This window comes from Carlito syrichta, unplaced genomic scaffold (genome assembly GCF_000164805.1).
Source record: "Carlito syrichta isolate Samal-C Ts95f unplaced genomic scaffold, Tarsius_syrichta-2.0.1 Scaffold309885, whole genome shotgun sequence".
NCBI lineage: Eukaryota > Metazoa > Chordata > Mammalia > Primates > Tarsiidae > Carlito > Carlito syrichta.
In genome coordinates this window covers 62,337-83,289 of record NW_007253981.1, presented here as the reverse complement: position 1 = coordinate 83,289, position 20,953 = coordinate 62,337, and the positions used below count along the sequence as shown (strand labels likewise).

Genomic DNA, 20,953 nt, shown 5'->3' with positions numbered 1-20,953 from the left:
TTCCCTGCCATACCCATGGCTCAGGCTGTCTAGTCTTCTACCTCCTGAGCCTGCCACTGACTCAGGGAAAAATGTGTCCTGAGGACCTCAGCTGCACTGGACAGATGTCCTAGGACTGGAGCCTCATCAACTTCCAGTGCCACCTGTGCCAGGCACCCTGCCATCTGGGACAAAGGTTGGGGAATCACAGAAAGGACCCAGTAGGGTAACAACTAAGTTGATTTTAGCATAGTCAGGGTATTTAGTAGTACTGTGGTATCACAGTGGGTCAAGGACCTCAGGGAGTATGGGAATCACAGCAGTCACTGAACAAGGGATACAAGGGAACTGGGAACAAGTGGGGTATCACCTCCTATACAGTAGCCTACAGGCTTTGAAGTACCAACTTTGCTGCTTGCAGCCCTTGCTCTGCAGTCTCTTCACCTCAGCCAGCACCCCCTGAGCATTCAGTGTTTGGTCCTTGGCCCTGGCTATACCCTCCCTGAAGGGCACAGATGCTCAGTTGGGCATCCCTTTTCTGCCCACCCTCTGACTTCTACCTTCAGCCTCCTGGCCCTTCACCTGGTCTGTTGTGTCTGATGGAGGCAGCTTCTGGACCATAGCATCTGGTGCAAGAAGAGCACCCTGGATCTGATCCAACAGAAGGACAATGCCCACTGTCCCAACTTGGGGGAAGGACACCACCAGCCCACATCATAATACCAGCTCCACATTTGCAACATTCACACCTTTGTCTGTAGAGAACGGAATAGGGATCTTAGACCTGGACTCTGATCCCTAATCTCTCACTGACCCCACCTAAGACACAATTACCCGTTGGAGCCAATTGTTAAATTTTCAGGAGTTTTGCCAATAAGTTGTTAAATGCCATGGCAGACCAAAATCAATCATGATAGGATAATTTACACCATGAAAATTGATCAGTGCTACAAATCAGTTCCCCTGATCCCAGACAGTTGTTAAACATTTACCTGTACAGTAATGCTCCCACTTGATCCCTGGTCAGCCCTTATGAATACTCTTCATTCTGGAGTTTCATGACAGTGTCCTGAATGCCCACCTGCACCTGCCCTTAGCCAGCTATGAATAGAATGCAACAAGTGGCTGGGCTCAGTAGCTCACTCTTGTAATCCCAGCACTTTGGGAGGCGAAGGCAAGAGGACTGGCTGAGTCCAGGGGATTGAGACCAGCCTGGGCAACTTGGCGAGACCTTGTCTGTACAATAAATCGAAAAAATTAGCCAGGTATGGTGGTGCACACCTGTGGTTCCAGTTACTTGGAAGGCTGAGGCAGAAGGATCACCTGAACTCAGCAGGTCAAAGCCGTGGTGGCCGTGAGTGTGTCATTGCACTTCAGCCTGGACGACAGAGTGAGACTCCCGCTCAAAAAAAAGAAAGAAAAAAGAATGCATTAAACAGATATGTACCCATGAAGAAGTGCTGGTCTGCATGATTGCTTGCATATGGGCCAAGGTGGCCACACCCTAGGGCCCTTTGCATGGTGTCATGTCTCCTGGGTCTCGATTCCCATGAAGCTTGCTATGGCCTGGCTTTGCTGCAGCTGGTAGGAGTGGGTCAGATGCAGAATGTGTCTCCTGCAACCCCATGTCCAAGGCATGATCTCCTGTGACTCTCCCAATGGCTCCCACCTACTGGTCCCCTGGCTCTGTACCTGTTACTGATGCAGCTTCAAGGCTGTGACTGCTATGTTCAGGCCATAAGAGGAGTTATGGGAGGCAACCAGAGCCCACTGAGCAGTGAGCAGGGTCCCAAGGCAAGGGGAGCCCCACAGGGCACAGGGAGACAGGCCAGCCCAAATCCCTGACCCCTGCATTCCTGCAAACAAGATGGGGATCTAGGAAGAAATACATGTTCCAGCTCTCCTATTGGCCTACACTCAGCCTACCCCAGGAGAAAGTCCTTGTCTATGAAAAAGTCCCCACAGTGAACCATCTCTCCACCCATCACTCCAGCTCTGACTAGGAACCCTAAAAGCTGAGGGTGCAGCATCTGGACACTGTAGACCAGTTTCTTCAGTTTCAGCCCCCACATAGCTGTCTCTGTGGGCTGGCCTGGCCCTCACAGCAGCTTCTTCATCCATCATCAAGCATTTTGGGTCTGCCCCAATATGCCGCCTGGTTCTCCATGTGTGGCTATGGTCTGGACTCTGAGCATGGCCTCCTGGGAAAACTGGGCAGTGAGGAAGCCTGGGCTTCAGTATCTGCAGAGGATGGGAGAGTTGGATAGATGAATAACCTAGGGCTCCACTCCCTAGGATGGGACCAATCAGCCTTCTGGGTCCCCCAGATACACAGGGCGCCTGGTCCCTACATCCTAGTCCCTAATCTCACCTGCTGCTCACTCATCTCTACCTGGCCTCATCTTGGGCTCCTGTGGCTCTCTTGGGCCAGGTCAAGCCCTTGATACAGTATAGCTCCCAGGATAATACTTCCAAGCATTCACACTGCCACCTACCCCATGGCTCTCTTTCTGTTACGACCTGTTCTGTGGTCCATAGTGTGCAGGCCAGTGCAGTCATTTTCATCCTATGGGGAGATGTAGCAATAGCCTGGCTAAATATGCTCTTTGCTCCATGATTCTTCACTCAAGGAAACCCATCCGACTCAAGACTCAGGACTCAGGCCAACCTGTGACCCTTGAATCTCTGCCCCTGGGAAGCTTCTCAAAGACCTCCTATCTTCTGATCCCAGACCTTTTGTCTGTATCCAGCTGCCCACTCTGTAAATTGCTGCAGGGAGACTCCAGGAATGCGCACACCTGCTGCAGTACCCTCTCCAGTTCTTGTAGGCGTCTACCCTGGCCACCAACATCCCAGTCAGGTATCCCCTGAGTATAGGGTGGCTACCTCCTGGGCCACAAATTCCAGCTGCATCTGGGACAGAGCCAGGTGTTGGTCCCAGGAGGTGAAGCAGGTGGGACAGGATGTGCACTGTGGAAAGGCACCACTGAAGCTGTGAGCACATGCCTGGCACCTCATCCCTGAGATGCCCTCTCTAAAGAGGCAGGTGCCCGTATGCAGGTCTCAGCTGGGTGAGATAGATCCCTATGGGCACAGGCACAGGCTACAGGGGAGAGATAGGACCAGGGCAAAGGGCAAACGACACTAGCAATAGTCTCACCTTCCAGAATCCTGGAGGATGAGAATGGCTCTATGTGAATGTGAAGAGTCACACCAACCCTCACCTAAGCCACTGCTCAGAACTGCCATGGCCACTGGCATTAATCCTGGCCAGAGAGGCCATACTATGCAGCAGACTTTGGGCCAGAAAATAGCAGAGGGCTCCAGGGACTCTACATTCCAGTCAGGAGTCAACCAGGGCTGAGGACTGGCAGGCAGGGACAGGAAAGAACCAATGTGGCCAATCAGTGGACATCCCCTGCCTAGCCTTGCCAACTGTTTTCCTACAGCTGCTTTCACAAGTATTTGTTTAAGTTTTGGGGCAACAGCAATAAAATTGCTGTGCTCACCCTAAGGAAAACCCCAATAATGCCTTTCTACTCCACATTGAGTGGCCAGTGCAGGGCAGCCTCACCCCTGGTGGTGGACTGTGTGAGTGCCTTTCACCTCTGCACTCCTGCTCAGGGTCACCCCAATACTAATCCTGACAATGGGAGCATGTGCAGCCCCCCAAACTCTGCCCAGCAGGGGCACTGACCTGTGTCCTGAGAGAAGAAAGCACAGGCCAGTCAATAGGGCCAAAGACCCTCCTTTAGGAAAGGGAAAAGGATATGAGTGCTTGGACACACATGGCACACATACTTGTGTCGTCTCCTAGCCCTGCTCCTGTCCAGGAAGGAAGCACACTTGCATTTAGCTGAGGGCCTCTTCCTTCCTGTTTTCTTTGACCTTACTCCCTGGGTCAATCCCCATATTCCCACATCTCCAGCCCTTGCCTCCTATGGACCCACTGAATTCTCATTTCCTGGGCCATTGCCCTTTTCCCCTCCATGTCCTAAGCTGCACACCTGCTGTCTCCATGCCCTCACTCCCATGCCTACCTCACTCTCTGAGTCTGACTTCCACCCTCTCCTCAACAAGGACATAAGAACACACTTCAGGCTTCATTTCAGTCACTGACCATTCTCCTGGGCATCTCTTCTGCTTCCCGTGGGCATTCCTCTCTGCCTGTACCAGATCTCAATCCTAATCCCTCTGTCTGCATCCCCTCAGCCTCCTTCCAGCTCCACCTCACCTCCATCCTCGTCATATTCACTCTGCTTGCCATGATCCACTCACAGTGGTTTGACCACAAACTAATGCATGGCAGCATGTGGGGTCGGGCACATGCGGCCTCATGTCCACACTCCACCAGGCCTTAACACCAGCTCACAGTTAATGTCACGTAAGAGCATAGACTCACATAGCTGTTTGCAGCCACATACACCAGTAATGGTGGTCACATGGACACTCATACAAGCTATGTCATACCCTGTCACAGGCAAGCACATGTTCATCTACACCTTGCTACTACCGCATGCTAGGTACAACATGGGCTCACTCACTGAGTGACATATTGGTTGCAAAGTGTGTTGGGCATGGCAGGTGCAGCCCTACCTGCTGACCTGATTGCAGAATCAGACTTCAGTTCTAGATAGGCACTGCTAGAACTAGAAGGTCACAGCTGCAGCCTGGGGAGAAGAAAGGTGTGGCAGGGTCTGTAGAGGGTCTAAAGACAGTCTGTAGAGCCACCCTGGGATGTCCTCACCCACCCCACCCACACATTCATGCTGGCAGGCCCCTGGGAGCAGGGCATTGCTATGGAAGCCAGGCCTGTGGTGGGCACAACCAAGGCTATAGCTGTGATGCAGGCAGTGCTAGCAGTATCCACTGTGGAGGTCACAGTCAGTGGGATCACAGGGATTGGTATTGTTGTTGCACTGGCAGAGTCATCAGCAAGGACTCCTTCTGGGGTCTCCTCCTGGTGACGGGCACCCAAAATAGAAAAGGGAGTAATGTTCACAGCAGAGGCCTGGAGAAAATTGGGGCAGCCTGTGGGTTCCAGATACCCAGCTAGAAGGTCTGAGGGCTGGCCAGAAAGGACACAATAGATATACTATAACCCATCTTTCTGGCTTACAAATTCCATGCCTCTAATTACTCCTATTTGGCCCTCCCTCCTCAGAATAGGAACTCCTTGAAGATAGGTCCCCAGCTCAGCATACAGGTGGCATTAGCAAAGATTTGTCATGTGGGCCTGATGAGATTGTGAACAAGTAACCAGGGCTGTGGCTTTGCCACTGCCAATCATGCCTCACTTGCATAGTCAGGTGAATAGAGGCACAGAACATGCCCACTCGTGCTGTCCACATGGTAGGAGCTCCCATGATAGAGACCAGAGTAAGGGTGCCCAGGACAGAGGCAGGGCTGGCACTATTGACCCAAGCCTAGGGTGGGGTATCTATAGTAGCCATCCAAGCACCCGGGCCAGGCCCACCCATCATACTTCCTGCCCAGCCCATCCAACACCAGTGTTCACCTCTCACAGTGCTGGTTCATGGTGGCCCCAGGACAGCCCTGACAGACACCTGTAAGTGGGTGGCACAGCTCTGTATGTGCATTGCAAGCACAGGACTGGAAGTGCAGGAAGCCACACTGGCCAGGGAGACAGTGGTCATAGCAGCAACAAGCAAGTCCTAGCTGGTACAAGCACTGATCATTCACAGGATTACAGATGGCACTGGTGGTACCGTCAGCATAGCAATGGCACTATGTGGAGAGTGACAGAACAGTCAAACCATGCAAAGGAGCTGGCCCTCAACCCCATGTCCATAAGTCCTGAAGGTTTACCACTGCAGCCAGTGGGTCTGAAACCATATATGCCAGGCATGCAGTACAATCAGAAGTACAATCAGGGACACTGCCAACCCAGCAGGGCACACTCAATAGTCAATCAACCCTATGGGTGGCACTCACATGCTGACAGGATGAAAGTCAAGATTAGATGAATCTTCTTTTTTTTTTGAGTTGGAGTCTCGCTCTGTTGCCCAGACTGGAGTGCCGGAGCCGCTCCCGGCCACCGCAGCCTCAACCTGCTGGGCTCCGGCGATCCTTGCGCCTCAGCCTTCCAAGTAGCCGGGATTACAGGCATGCGCTACCAAGCCCGGCTGATTTTTTTATTTATTGTAGAGATGAGGTCTCGCTGCCCAGGCAGGTCTCGAACCCGCGGGCTCAGGCAATCCACTCACCTCAGCCTCCCAAAGGCGCGAGATTACAGGCTGAACCACTGAGCCCGGCTGATTAGATGAATCTCATGGTGCTCCTGCAATCCCTATCCAAGTCTGGGGCACATGCTCACCAAGGCCACCCCCAGGAAAGCAAGGCCAAGATGCTGCAGACCAGATGGGCACAAGCCTCAGGAATGGTGCTGGGGAGGCCTGTCCCTGCTGCCTCCATGCAGCCTTCCTGATGGAGCTTCTACAAATGCATTTTGGCCTCGGAGGTCTGCAAACCTCAGCTCAGACAGCTTCTTCTCCTGTGGCAGGAGCACAATTTAGCAGGAGGGTAGAGAGCAGCAGGCAGGAGGCAGTGAGCCCAACTCTACTTACTAACACGTGCCATCCTTCCTTGCATTGACCCTCATAGCACTCCCCCCTTCCTCTTTCTGTTTTCTAATCTCTTTTGAGTTATTTCTCCTTCCTCTCTAATGGCCCCAATCTAGTCCAGACAATGCCATCTCTCACTCAGAATCATTTCAGTAGCCTCCATTTGGGCCTTCCCCCAAACAATTAATTCTCCCACATCTCTTCCCTGCTCAAATCACTTCCATGGCTCCTCACTTCCCGTGGTATAAAGGTTGAGTAAGTCTCTCTCCTGGCCCACAAGGTCCTATGAGGTCTGGTCCTGCCTATTCTTATCTTCTATCCTTTGCATGTGCTGTTTCCCCTCTGCCTGGACTCCTCTGCCTACATTCTTCACCTATATAGGTCCCAATCCTCTTGGTACAACTCCAGGCCTCTGTGATCCCTCATCCCCCAGCCTCACTGCACCAACCCTATCCTGCCTTACTTTACGTTTCTACCAGAGCTCCTAGGACCTAACCAAATCCAGAAGGATGACTCCCCTCAGGTTTCTGTACCCCCTTGAATCTGTCACAACCCCAATGTCATGGAGTAGTGTATTCCTTGTTCAAAGCAGAAAGATCTGGATAGAACCATAGCCCTTTGGGAAGTAAGGAGAGGAATAGAAGTAGGATGAGGATGTCATGCTCATATCGTCCCAAGGATGCCCCATTTCTATTGTGCAGTTATAGGGCCCAATATTTCATCATGAATATGAGTGGAAAAAGACCAACTTCTTAAATCTTGCTCTATTAAGTCCCTGTTTTGATTGTTCTGTGACATGACAATATGCCATACTGGGCATTTCCCACTTGGCCCAGGTGTTGTTTCAAGTGATTGGCAGCATAATAGGGTCTTGGTATTTGCAAAAACAGGATTGGGAGTCACAGGATCTTGCCTATCATATTCATGGAACAGCTGGAACAGCTACTCTGGGGGTGGCAGAGGGGCACAATGAGTGCTGCTGGGCAGAAATTGGGCAGGGACACTGACTAATACTTGCCAGTATTCAGGTTCCTGGGGTCAGGGGTCAGCAGCCACAGAGTTGCCCCTACTCACCACCCACAACCACCCATTCAAACTCTTGGAACCCACACCACTAACCTGGGTCTCATAGTGCACAGGACAATGTCATACTCCAGGGTACAAGGCACCATGGGCACCACCCCTGCTGACCACACATGCAGAGTGTGAACCAGTCCAAAGTGCAGAACCAGCCCTTAATCCAGAAGAAGGGGCTTCTCTGGGGCCTGGCTATGAAACACAAACTCCTACTCCAGGATCTAGGACCCTCAGGACTCAGGCTCCCAACCTCCCAAGAACCCAAGGATCTGTATCCCCAGGGCCTCCATCCCTCCTAAGATCCTAGTGACCTGTGACTTCATCTTGTTACTCAGATTCCTCATTTTGTTCTCAACAGGCAGGGTGGAAGACACATTGAGAGCTACACTGTCTCCAAAGTTGGGCTGGAGTCAGACAGGGGTAGTCCCTGGGGCTTGTGTACAGTGGAAAGGAGCAGGTCAGGGAGATCCCTTTGAGAAAATTAGGTGTCAGTGTGCTTCAATACTCTGGCCTAGTCCTCTCCCACACTGTCCTGGGAATAATATGCCTCTGTCCAAGACATTGAACCTCTGACCATGCTGACACCCACACTTGTATTTATTTACTTATTTCCTCCCTCTCTCCTTCCCTCCCGCTCTCTTTTTCTTTTCGAGACAGGATCTTGCTTTGTCACCCAGGCTGGAGTGATCACAGTGGTGCGATCATAGCTTACTGCAGTCTTAAACTCCTGGGCTCAGCAATCCTCCCACCTCAGCCTCCCAAGTAACTGGGACTACAGGTTTGTGCCACCACACCCAGCAAATTCTTTGTTTTTATTTTTAGAGCTGAAGTCTTGCTATATTGTCCAGGCTGATTTTAAACCCCTAGCCTCAGACAATCCTCTCTTCTCAGCCTCCTGAATTGCTGGAACAGCTCGTATGCCTGGATTTCCTAATTTTTCCTACCCTGCTCAGCATCTCTCTGCAAATAGTTTTGTTTTTTGGTTTTGTTTTGTTTTGTTTTGTTTTTGGACATTCCCTTCCTCCTCTATGCCCCAGTGTCTGAACTTTTATTTGTCCTGCTAGTGACTCTCTTGGACACATGGGAAGCCAGGAGTTGGCTGACTGGAGAACATGACCAAGCTCAGCCTTAGCTGTGGTCTGGTCAAGGGCAGCACGAAAGAACCCAGATTGGAGCTCATGACAAAGGCGGCCATAGAGGGAGGGGTGGCATAGGCAAAGACCCTTCCCTGCAAAACACCTGAGTGAGCACAAGGTCAAGGAGGGAGCAAGATGAACTCATGATTCTTGCCACTTAACTCTGACTCCCAGGCCCTGCACTACATCTGTTGCTGTCAGCACCCCTAAAGTCACAGGGCCAGCATCCTGTTGGGGGGAAGGGACTGCTCAGACACCAGAACTTGGGCTACAGGAAAGAGTAGTTGGGTTGGGGAAAGGCAGGAAGATCTAGACAGGGAGAGTGGGTCAGGGACCTGGGAGGTCATATACTGGGACCGCGTCTGGTGGGAGAGGATGTGAGTGCAGGGCTTAAATATGCCTCTACTTGAAGCTGAGAGGGAGAGAGAAGACATGGTCCATTCCTGCATGGCTTCACAGAGGGAGGTGAGGAGATGAGCACACAACCAGGATTAAACAAAGGTTAAAGAAAGAGTTTGTAACATTTAAGACAAGAAGGGGATGAAGTTATTACTTGGATTGAGTCTTCCTCCAAATATGTTTGCTGTGAAACACCTTTAAGTCTAGTGTATAATACTGTTGTAACGTGTTTAATCACTTGCCCTTCTTTTGTTCCCAAATCTCCTACCTGAGGGCATATGCTGGTTCAACCAGCCAAGGTGGCACTGACTTTGGTGATCAGGTCAGTGAGTGAGTGGCACCCATCCGTGTATAATGCACAGTCTTACAGTCATGATAATTATAGCCTTATACTTTTTTTTTTTTTTTTTGAGTTGGAGTCTCACTCTGTCGCCCAGGCTGGAATGCAATGGTGCACACACAGCCACCCCAGCATCAACCTGCTGGGTTCCAGCAACTCTTCCGCCTCAGCCTTCCAAGTAGCCAGATCTATAGGCGCGCAGCTAATTTTTGATTTATTATAGAGATGAGGTCTTGCCAAGTTGCCCAGGCTGGTCTTGAACCTGCAAGCTCAGGCAATCCATTCGCCTCGGCCTCCCAAAGTGCTGGGATTACAGGCAGAGCCACCGAGCCTGGCTGCCTTATACTCTTAGCTCCAAGAAGTGCAGTGCCCAAGGTCAAGATCAAATCAGAAGGTGGGTCAAGGCTCACCAGGCAATGGTTACAGCCCCATCCAAAGACAAAGCATTTGTAGTGACAGGTACCAGCGGAGGGATCACAGGCATGAGTGCCACGGGAGTTGCACCTGCAGGTTAAGGCATAGGGCTTTCAGATAGAAACTGCTGTGGAGTGGACATTTTATCAGAGCAGTGACTGGAGGCAGAGCAAGGAAAACAAAAGATGGGGGTCCACCCTGAGGGTTACTCATGCTGGTAGCCTTTAGGATGGGTGGGACTCAGTCAGTAGTAAGCAGGCTAGCAGAAGTCACTGCTGGTCCCATACATGGACTTTGTAGTGACATTGCCCAGACAGAAGGCCACAGGTCTTGTCCATGTGAGCATCACATAAAATCCCTTCCAGAACACCCACAGGGCCGCAGGGTCATAGTCACAGGTTGAAGTAGGTGTCAGAGGTTAAGGATGGAATTAGGTCAGAGGACATCATGGAGCTGAAGGATTAGGGTCAGAAATGGGATTGGGGGTTGGAGGACTCACATCTGCAGGACCAAGGGGAACCAGATCCTCCTGGGGATTGTGGTGGAAGAAGGGCTGATAGTCCTCACAGTGGTACCCAGCTGTGTTGTGCAGACATGCATCACACACACACCTCTATTCACATTGCCAGACAACAGACACATGGCCATGTCAAAGTGACAACTGTAGCATGCCCATGGCACATCCTGAGACAGAAGCAGAGAGGTATATAGGGATGGGATGACCCATGGCAGGCATGGCCGGGCAGAGCAGGGCTTGGCACCTACCCTAACAAGCATGGGGGTATCCAGGCTCTGCTGCATGCCATGGGTGGTCCTGATGCAGTCCTGGCAGCACTCACAGTGAGTATCAGCTGTATAGTGGCAGCAGAAGCAAAGCTCATGTACCTAGCAATGAGGAGGGTAAGACAGCTCTGCCCTGAAGTCCCAGCTAGCCTACCCCACCAGTTACAGGATGTCCCTTCCATGGTCCTCACCATGCCTTGCACTTTGGCTAGGTCCCCAGGTGCAGGCCTGCACTCACAGGCGTGGCCATAATACAGGCAGCTGTCTCTGGCCAAAGGCTCATAGGGGCATAGTAGTAGAAGGAATGCCCTTTGAGGTCCCTCAGGGGCCTGTCACCCAATGTGTGCAGTTTGGAAACGTTTACACAGAGGTTAGTCTCATAAAGTTTTGGAGACACAGATAGTCAGACCTCAGGTGCTTTGGTCCTCACCCCTCTATGAATGAGAAGGAAAAGGAGGAATTTTTCCCCTCTCTGCATCCTTATAGCTACCTCCTCCAGCACCCATGCTATGGGAGTCCCTCATCCCTGCTCCCCTGAATGTGCCATCTTAGGATGACTACAGCCTCCCCCATGGTGATAATTCCACCTCTGCAATGAGGATTCCCTTTCTTCAGTCTGATGCCATTTTTGAATTGAGACCTGAACATTCCAATACTTCCTGGAATCCTTACTCCTTGGTGATCCCACTCTGGCATCACCAGGAATCTGAAACCTGCTTCCCCAGTGTAGTAAAGAATTCCATTTCCTAGTCCACAGTCCTAACTAGAAATTTGCTTATTATTCAGCCAAATCATGTAAGTTATTACAGTCATACACCCATAAAATTATAATGAAGATGAAAAATTCCTATTGTGTAGTGACTTGGTAGCCAACATAACATTATGGTGCAACACATTGCTCGTGTTTGTGGTGATGCTGTGTAAACAAACCTACTGTGCTGCCAGTCATATGAAACTACATCATATACAATTATGTACAGTACATAATACTTGATGGCCGGCACAGTGGCTCACACCTGTAATTCCAGCACTTTGGGAGGCCAAGGAGTAAGGATTTTGTATCCAACTAAAAGAAAAAAAAAAGCCCGGGCTCGATGGCTCAGCCTGTAATCCCAGCACTTTTGACTCCCCTAGGTTTGAAACTAGCCTGGACGACTTGGCATGACCTCATCTCTACAATAAATAAAAAACTAGCTGGGCATGGTAGTGCATGCCTACAGTTCCAGCTACTTGGGAGGCAGAGGCAGAAGGATCACCAGAGTCCAGCAGGTCGACTGGGGTGGCCATGAGTGTGCCACTGCACTCCAGCTCGGGCAATGGAGTGAGATTCCAACTCAAAAAAAAAAAAAAAATTTAACTGTAAGACAGCCTCAGACAAGTCTTTCAGGAGTATTCTAATTTGTGTGTGTGTAAAGATGGGATCTTGCTATGTTGCTATGGTGCTCAGACTGGTCTCTAACTCCTGGGCTCAAGTGATACTCCCAGTGCTGGGATTACAGGAATGAGTCACAGCACCCAAGAGGTGTTCTAGAAGTAGGCATTGTTATCAGGAGATGACAGCTCCATGCATGTTATTGCCTGTGAAGACCTTCCAGTGGGATAAAATGTGGAGGTAGAAGACAGTGATATTGATGATCCTGATCCTGTGTAGGCCTAGGCTAATATGTTTGTATCTTCATTTTTTAAATTTATTTATGTATTTATTTTTTGAGTTGAAGTCTCACTCTGTTGCCCAGACTGGAGTGCAGTGGCCGCTCCTGGCCACTGCAGCCTCCACCTGCTGGGCTCCAGCGATCCTTCTGCTCAGTCTTCCAAGCAGCTGGAACTACAGGCACACGCTACCAAGCCCGGTTGATTTTTTTTTTTACTTATTGTAGAGCTAAGGTCTTGCCAAGTTGCCCAGGCGGGTCTCGAACCCGCGGTTTCAGGCAATCCACTCACCTTGGCCTCCCAAAGCACGGGATTACAGGCTGAGCCACCGAGCCCAGCTGTATCTTTGTTTTTTTAAAAAAATGTTTAAAAGTTAAAAAAAGTTAATAGAAAACATTTTATAGAATAAGGACATAAAGACAATATTTTTGTATAGCTGTACATGTGTTTTAAGATGTATTATTACAAGAGTCAAAAAGTTAAAATTAAAAAGTTTATAAAGTAAAAAAGTTGGAGTTATTATTGAAAGAATGTTTTTATAAATTTAATGTAGCCTAAGTGTACAGTGTTTATAAAGTCTACAGTAAGGTACAGTAATGTCCTAGGCCTTCACATTCACTCACCACTCACTGACTCACCCAGAGCAACTTCCAGCCCTGCAAGCTCCATTCATGGTAAGTGCCCTATACAGGTGCACCACTTTAAAAAAAAACTTTTATACCATACTTTAACTGTACCACACAAATACTTACCATTGTGTTATAATGGCCTAGATTATTCAGCACAGTCACATGCTGTATGGGTTCAAGGCCTAGGAGGAATAGACTATACCATATAGTCTACATATGTAGTGGGCTAAACCATGTAAGTACACTCTATGATGGTCGCACAACAATAAAATCACCTAATGATACATTTCTCAGAAGGTATTCTCTGATGCATGACTGTAGCTTATTTAGCAACTATCTTTGACGTTGACTCCAAGACAGAGACCTTTTCTGTGTGCTTCCCATCAAACACTGCCCAAGAGATGCCTGAGAGTGGGGCTCAATGGGTACTTGTTAAATAAACACATGAAGTAATGGGTCCATGACTTCTCTCTCTGCTCCACATCTTAAGATCAGTTTCCCAGCTGAGGCGATCTCTTCTATCTTTCCTCTGCAGGCCTTCCCTCTTTCCTGATCAGAGGCAAAAACAGCAACTTGCAGACCTACCATGAGGGTTCAGGGTGAGCAGTTGGTAATAAGTGCAGTACAGGTAGGCAGGGGGTGCCCAGTGAATGCGGAGAAAAAGCTAGTTTGGACTTTGTCCTGCTCTGGCACCCTCCTGGCCTGGTTCTGGGTTCCCCTGCTGGGTTATGGTTATGTGGTTCTCTTGTCCTTTAACAAGACTTCTTTACAAAGAAAGGGTCATATCCAGAGATACCTTGGTGCCACCTACAGGCAGCAGCAGGGACAAAAGGCAGGTATTAGGGTCATGAATGACCGGTGGACTATGATATGGGCAGTGATGTGGGCCCACAAAGGGAAGATTTATGAGGGGCAATGATAGGAGCAGAGATGGGAACGGTACCTCGCAAAGGAGTTCAGGGATGGGGCAGAGATAGAGGACAGATAAGGACTGCTCCTTGTCCCAGTTCCTATGCACTGGGCACAGGTATAGGGAACAGTACTGGGACAGAAATGGGAGGCCACAAAAAGGACCACAATAAAGGTGAAGGACCATGATAGAACAGAGTTGGGCAATAACCCTGAGAGACTGAGTTGGCTTGCCTGCTTGCCTTGTCCCACCAGTGCCCTCCTGAGGCAGAATCTTTCTCTCTAGTGAGTATCTGACTGTCCTGACAAAGGGCAGATTGGCTCTGAATCTCAGGGTTGTTTGGGTCCTCCACCAGAATTGCTAGGTTCAGAACTTTGAAAATTACCTGAGAGGAAGAAGCAGGTTTGAGCCTCTGATTTCACCCCAGGGCCCACCCTCTCCACTTTTCCCTGGGCCTGACCTCGCCCTCAGTGGAAGGCTGTATGTCTGAGTAACACTGGTCACAGACGAGGTCACTAATCCTGTGACCAGGGGCAGAAGGACTCCAGGAAGAGGCCTGAGCAGTTGTGGGCAAAGTATATATATGTGCCAGGAGTAGCTATGGTCCACTGAGTGCTCAGGAAGCAGAGCTGCTAGGCAGAATGTCTGGGGATAGGAGGGACCTTTGGGTCACCAGGGGCAAGCATCACTAGTGGCCACTGGGTAGGAGGCACAAGGTCAACACTTCAGGCCGGGGCACTAGGTAACTTTTGGGTAAAGTAGAATGTACCCTCTAGGTCCAGCTGGATGGTGATATTTTCAACACCTGCAGCCACAAGGGCTAGTCAGAGTGATCAGACCCTGATCCTAGACCCCAGATTCCCACATATGGGCACCTTGGCACCCTCATCACTCTCTCTGCCTGCCACCCAATCTTGCTGCCACCACAGTCACATTTTCAATGTCATGGCCACTCTAGTCCTGAGAGTTACAGAAGAAACAATCCTCAGATTCCTGTGGGAGGGTCCAAGGAAACTAGATAGGAGATTCGTGATCAGACCCCTACAACAAAATTTCACAGCACAGGCCTCTCCCTCCAGCCCCCAGCAATGACCTAGACCCTCACAAGGCTAAACCTACCAAGGAGTCACCTCAGACACCAGTCTCCTGAGCCCTCACTCTCCTACTCACCTGCAAGTGACTGACAATGCAGCAGGGCTCCAACCATGGAAACCACAAGCCAATGAAGTTCGAAGGCTCCTTGGTCAACAACCAGGCTGCCAATGGGTAGGAAGCAACTGCCACCTGAGCAGTCAGGCAGAGGAAGGTTATCTGGCACATCCTGGGGAGTTGTGCTAGGACAGGTAGAGTCTAAGTAGGGATCCTACTAGGAGCCTGTGTTAGGACAGGCAGGGTCTAAGTAGGGATCTTAGGGATACCCCACCCTCATCCCACCCAGGGAGAAATCGGGGAGGCCAGAATTCTCCTCCCTTTCTAACTGCTCTCTGGGAAAGAGCCAACCCCTTACCCATTGGTGGTAGCAGTATAACTGTAAAGAGAGGATCCAACCCAACTGGGCACTGAGAGCTGGAATCAGGCCTGAGAGGGTGCTTAGTGGGCCCCAAGCCAAGTCACTCTTGAGGAGCTGAGTGTCATTCCCTATATTCACATCATAGTTGAAAGCAGAGGTGTCAGAGACAAGTAGCATGCAGGATTGTGGGGCTACAGCACGGCTGGGAGCAAGGGGTTCCCACAGCTTGGGGAACCAAGGGAGGAAGCATTTAGAGAAAGGATGTTAACAGCCACCAGATGAAGGATTAGGAGAGCATCAAGCACACAGAAGCTGGGCATGGTGGCTCATGCCTGTAATCTCAGCACTTTGGGAGACAAAGGCGAGAGGATTGGGTGAGTTCAGACCAGCCTGGGCAACTTGGCGAGACCTTCTCCCTTCTCTCTACAATAAATCAAGCATTACCAGGGTGTGGTGGTGCGTGCCTGTGGTTCCAGCTACTTGAAAACTGAGGTGGATGGATCACCTGAGACCAGCAAATCGAGGCTACGGTGGCCATGATAGTGTCACTGTACTCCAGCCTGGGTGACAGAGTGAGACTACTACTCAAAAAAAAAAAAAAAGCACGCAGAGCTTCTCCACAGGTCCACTATTCAGGGCCCAGACAAACCCAGAGGTAGAAAAGATCCGATTTTTAAGCCGGGCTCAGTGGCTCAGCCTGTAATCCTGCACCTTTAGGAAGCTGAGGTGAGTGGAATGCCTGAGCCTGTGGGTTCGAGACCCGCCTGGGCAACTTGGCGTGACCTCATCTCCATAGTAAATCAAAATGAGTCAGGTGTGGTAGCACACGCCTGTAGTTCCAGCTACTTGGAAGGCTGAGGCGGAAGGATCACCGGAGCCCAGTAGGTTGAGGCTGCGGTGGCCAGGAGCAGCCACTGCACTCCAGTCTGGGCGACAGAGTGAGACTCCAACTCAAAAAAAAAGATCTGATTCTCATTTCAGACGATGCTCCCATCCCCAGCTCTGAAAGGGTGTTCATCTTTAGGAAACTCTGGAAAATATGCCACTCACCACCCCCACACCCCTAGCCAATGCATTCAGCCTGGGAAGGGCAGTTAGTTTAACTCAGCATCCTGGGCCCAACCCTTCTGCAAAGCAGGAAAGGTGACAACGTCTGAAACATACAGGGCTGTAAGGGGGTGGGCATAATGAGGTTGGACCTAGGTGTAGAGAGAACACTTCAAAACCAGGCAGAAAGCACTGCTGATGAGGCAGTCATGAAAACTTCACTCAACCAAGAAAATTTTTTGGTGAGGGCAAGCTCTGCGGTCCTGACTCAGTTCCCAGCCCCTTGCCACCAAAGTTAAGGCTAATCACTCTTCTCCCCCGAGAGTAAAGGGGGAGAAGAACTTTAAACCTTTTAAGCCTATCCTCACAACAGACACGTCTAGGCAAAGCCCCAAGGTTTCAGCTAGGCTGTCTGCTTGGCCCCTAGGGAGTAGTACAACAAACCCTCCCTTCTCTGGCCTAAAAACATGCTGGCTGCAATGTTCCCTATGGAACTGACTACTGTTCTGTAAGGGGTCCTCTGGATAACAACCAGGGTGGCCTCAAAGGGAAGTGTCTTACCTCACAGTGGCTCTGCTCCTGCCCTCAGGGGATGCCTCTCACAACTGTAGAGGTCAGCATCTGAGTTTCCCCTCATCTCTCCAGAGGGAGCTGGCAGAGGCCCTCTTCCACAACCCCATCTCTGGCAGGCCTGTTCCTGGGGCCACTTTCCCTATATGCTCAACCTGACCTGCTGGCAGCCACACACACAAAAAAAGACCGTGGAGGATGGGCAGGGAGACTGGAAGGTGGAAAGGTATAAAACGTGATAGATGGAACAGTGGACATACAACTTGAATAACAAGTCACAGTGCATCACGCCATGAAAACACCCCTCCCGCCCGCCCTCCCCACCCCACCCCACCCCCTCCAGTTTCTGAAAGGAGGCTGGTGGCCACCAGGGCCCTGGAGAGGTACCCGGAATCCTCGAGGTTGCAGAGTCCACAGGCATAGCACACTGTGCCACTGGCTATACAGACACCTGGGTTGTTTCCCCAAACACTGCTGCGTGAAGGAATCAGGGTGCTGAATATGGTAGCAATGGCTGGAGCCGTATTACAGGAGACAGGTTCACACAGAGGATCCGCTGAGCCCACTGCCGTACCTCATCATCCGAGGACTGCCTATCTACCTTTATGGCACGGAACTTTAGCAGCTTTGCTGTTCCAGGCCCTAGCCACGCCTTAGGAGATTGGAGCCCAAGCCGTGTTCTCTTCTTGGGAGTAAGATCTTTTGTCTCCTCAGCCCTTTTCCTCTTCTGTCCAACAGTCTCTGGGTGACTTTTCTGGCCCTTCCTTGCAGTTCTGGCCTGAGTAGACCCCTTTGGCCTACCCCTGCCCCGAGTCTGAGCCATCTTGGCCTTGGCACGCACTGCTTTGGCCTTAGCTTTGGCCCGTACTGCCATGGCCTTGGCTTTGGCCTTGGCCTTGACCCGTGCTGCCTTGGCTTTGGCCTTGATCCGTGCTGCCTTGGCCTTGGCCCGGGCCTTGACTCGGGCCCTGACCTGTGCTGCCTTGGCCTTGGCCCGGGCCTTGGCAGCCTTGGCCTGTGTTCGAGCTACCTTGGCCTGGGCACGGGCAGCTTTGGCCAGTGTTCGAGCTGCCTTGGCCTGGGCTGTTTTGGTGCCTAGGACAGAGCCCCCTTTCATGCGCTGGCCAATGATGGACCCAGTGACTCTGTAAGTCTTGCTCTGAGGTCCAGTGCCTCGTCGGGGTCCAGCCCCGGGGCCTTTGTGGGTCAGACACTTGGAGCCCTTGCTTGTAGTTTTTCTGGGACCTTTGGGCCAGGAGTTCCCTGGGCCTTTCCCTGAACCTTTCCGAAGTTTCAGAGGAGAGTCTGCAAGTGAGAGCTGGAGTGACTGTGCCTTGTGTTTGGCACTCAAGCAGGGCATGGGAGACTTGAGTGGAACCAGGGCCTCAAGGACAACAGAGAGCCGCATGGCAGGGTAGACACCTGGGTAGAGGTGGGTAGGGAAGCCCACTGCTGCACCCTGGGCACGGCTAGCACTTGATTGCTTCAGGGAGCTCAGCAGCAGATTGGTGGTAGCATGCTTGGCAAGGGCTGGTGTGGATGCTTTAGCCAGCCTGCCAGACAGTGGCATGGGGAGCAGTGTGGCCCGGCCTGTGGGCAGCCGCATGGCAGTTCGGGGAGCACTGGATGGAGGTGATGTGGCAGCTGCATTGGGGGCACGAGCTTGCAACTTCGTCTGGCTTGGGGGATTGGCTGTACATGAACTATAGCCATAGACATCACCACTGCGCAGGATGGTAGGTTGGAAGCCATCATCTCGCAGGCCCTGCAGGAAGGCAACAAGCTGGGCCTCTGTGGCACTGAGATCCTGGCTCATGGGGTTAAAGACAAGCAGCGCCTCTTCCAGGGCCTTCTTTCCTGCTGTGGAGATACGTGACCAGGAGTGCACAGCTTTCTCCTCCACATGTTGCACCACCACGCTCATGGCATTAGGCACTGCAGATCTGCCCAGGTATGTGCAAACCAGCTCTCAGCACCTCCAAGGCAAGAGGAAAAGAGTCAATAAGAATGGCACTGAGATAGAGGGCCAGAACAGGCAGACAGGTCAATCAGGGCCCCTACTCTCTATGACACTAAGGGTTCCAGTTAGGGTGAGCCACTACCATGGTCTTCTAACCCTCTACCATGTTGGGGTGAGAGGGAGTATGGGTCAGGCAGCTTCGTGCTCAGAAGTACTTCAAAGCAATCCAACATGCTGCCAGATCCCTGGAAAGATTTGAGCTTGACACATTTCAATTCAATTCTTTATTCTCTGAGGCCAGAAACCTAGTATTGGACTTAGCCCTGGGAATGTAGGCAAATACCCCATCCCTAAGGAGCCTAGTCCAGAAGGAAAGATAGAGCCAGCCACCATTAAGGTCCTTGGGAGTATATGGTAGCACTCAGCTCAGCTTGCCAATGGGTCAGGGAAGGATTTCTGGGAGAGGCAACACTTAGCAAGAATGAATGATTTAGGAAGGGACCATATGAAATGGAGCAAAAAGTGGATTAGCCAATGCAATAGCTCCAAAGTGAGAAAGAGCAAGGCATATTTGGTGTGGGGTCTGGGGTCAGTGCTGGGAGTCCAGCTGGAAAAACAAGTGAAGACAGAGCAAAAAGAACTTTGAATGTTGGCCAAAAGGCCCAGACTTAAACCCAATGTCCATGCCCATCTTTGCTTCTACAGTTGCTAGTGTTCAGGTACAGTGGCAGGGTAGAGTGAGGAAATCCACCTGCCCAGCAAAAGTTCCGCTACGTAGACAGGCTACTCAGCAGCCCAATTCCTAGCTCCAGAGACATGGAGACCAACCCCAAGAAAAAAGCTAGACTTTTCTTCAATGGGAAATAAAAGGCTGATGGGTAGCAGGTGCTAATGACATGTCTCTAGGCAACCAGGCAGCCCAGGAACCAAGCAGACGGACCAAGAGCCCAAGGTTGAGGACAATGGGAACCAAAGGCTCCAAATAGGATGGTAAGTCAAATGGTCATTAGAGGTCTGAGCTGTCCTGCCTAGGGCTTGGTGAGCCACAGACCTCAGTACAGCCTAGATGGAGCTGTCTGGGAATACCCAACTTGTCTCAGGTTTCTTTGAAGAAGCTGTAGCTATCAATCATGATTAATATCTCATACCCAAACCAACACTGAGGGCTTCCAGAGGCAACAGGCAGCTTCCCAGCTGCACTGGAGCATTAAAAGATCAGCTGAGCTCAGGCTGGTCCCTGGGGCCATGACTGGCTGTCTGAGCAGCTTCTTCCCATCTTTAATGGAGTCTTCAGAATCCCCAGGAAGAAGTGCCCTAGGGCTCTTTGTTTGGAAACATTCTTGAATCCTCAGGTGTCTGGGGCACTTCCCCTCCCCATAGGCCATTCTCCAAGCACAGTCCTTGCACATGACTTTAGTTATTTTATTAATTTTTTTGAGGGGATGTAGCTCCTAGGGCTGTAAACTGTAGAACAGAGAGGGGCCTATTTCCCACCCCCATACGCCCCTGTCACAGGGGAGACCTAGGGGCTGCTCCGCCCAGATTGGGCTGGGCTCTTGGAAGGGTCTTCTGGGATTTCAAGAAGCTTCGGAAACACAAGCTGTTGCCGGGTCCCCAACTTCCCTTCACATGTGCCCCTGGGGCCGGCAGGGGAAGTTGACAGAAGACAGGGGTGGGGTGGGGGGTGGGATCGGCCTCATTGAGTACTGCATCGAGCTGAGCCAAGCCGCAGAGCCCGCCGCCCCCCAGGACAGCACGACCGGTCCCGCCTCGGCCCCCGGGTCCTCGCCCCCTCCCACTCAGCGTCCCAAGCTGCGGAGGCAAGGCAGTGTGGTGTGCAGCCGATTCCAGCACCTCTCGACCATCGACTACGTGGAAGACGGTGAGCCTCCCTCCTGGGTATGTGCACACACATGTACCATGCATACACGCCTCGGGAAGTGTCGGAGGGCAAGGAGTTGCAGA

General features: G+C 51.2%; 1 protein-coding gene across 1 annotated transcript in view; it reads right to left on the bottom strand.

Annotated features, from left to right (window-relative positions):
- Positions 1-17,240: 17,240 nt before the first annotated feature.
- CCDC71 (coiled-coil domain containing 71) overlaps positions 17,241-20,953 on the bottom strand; it is a 4,025-nt gene continuing 312 nt past the window's right edge. The window contains exon 2 of the mRNA XM_008068175.2: positions 17,241-19,004. Coding sequence (XP_008066366.1) covers positions 17,516-18,952 — 1,437 coding nt within the window. The 5' untranslated portion in view covers positions 18,953-19,004 and the 3' untranslated portion in view covers positions 17,241-17,515. The remainder of the gene's footprint in view (positions 19,005-20,953) is intronic.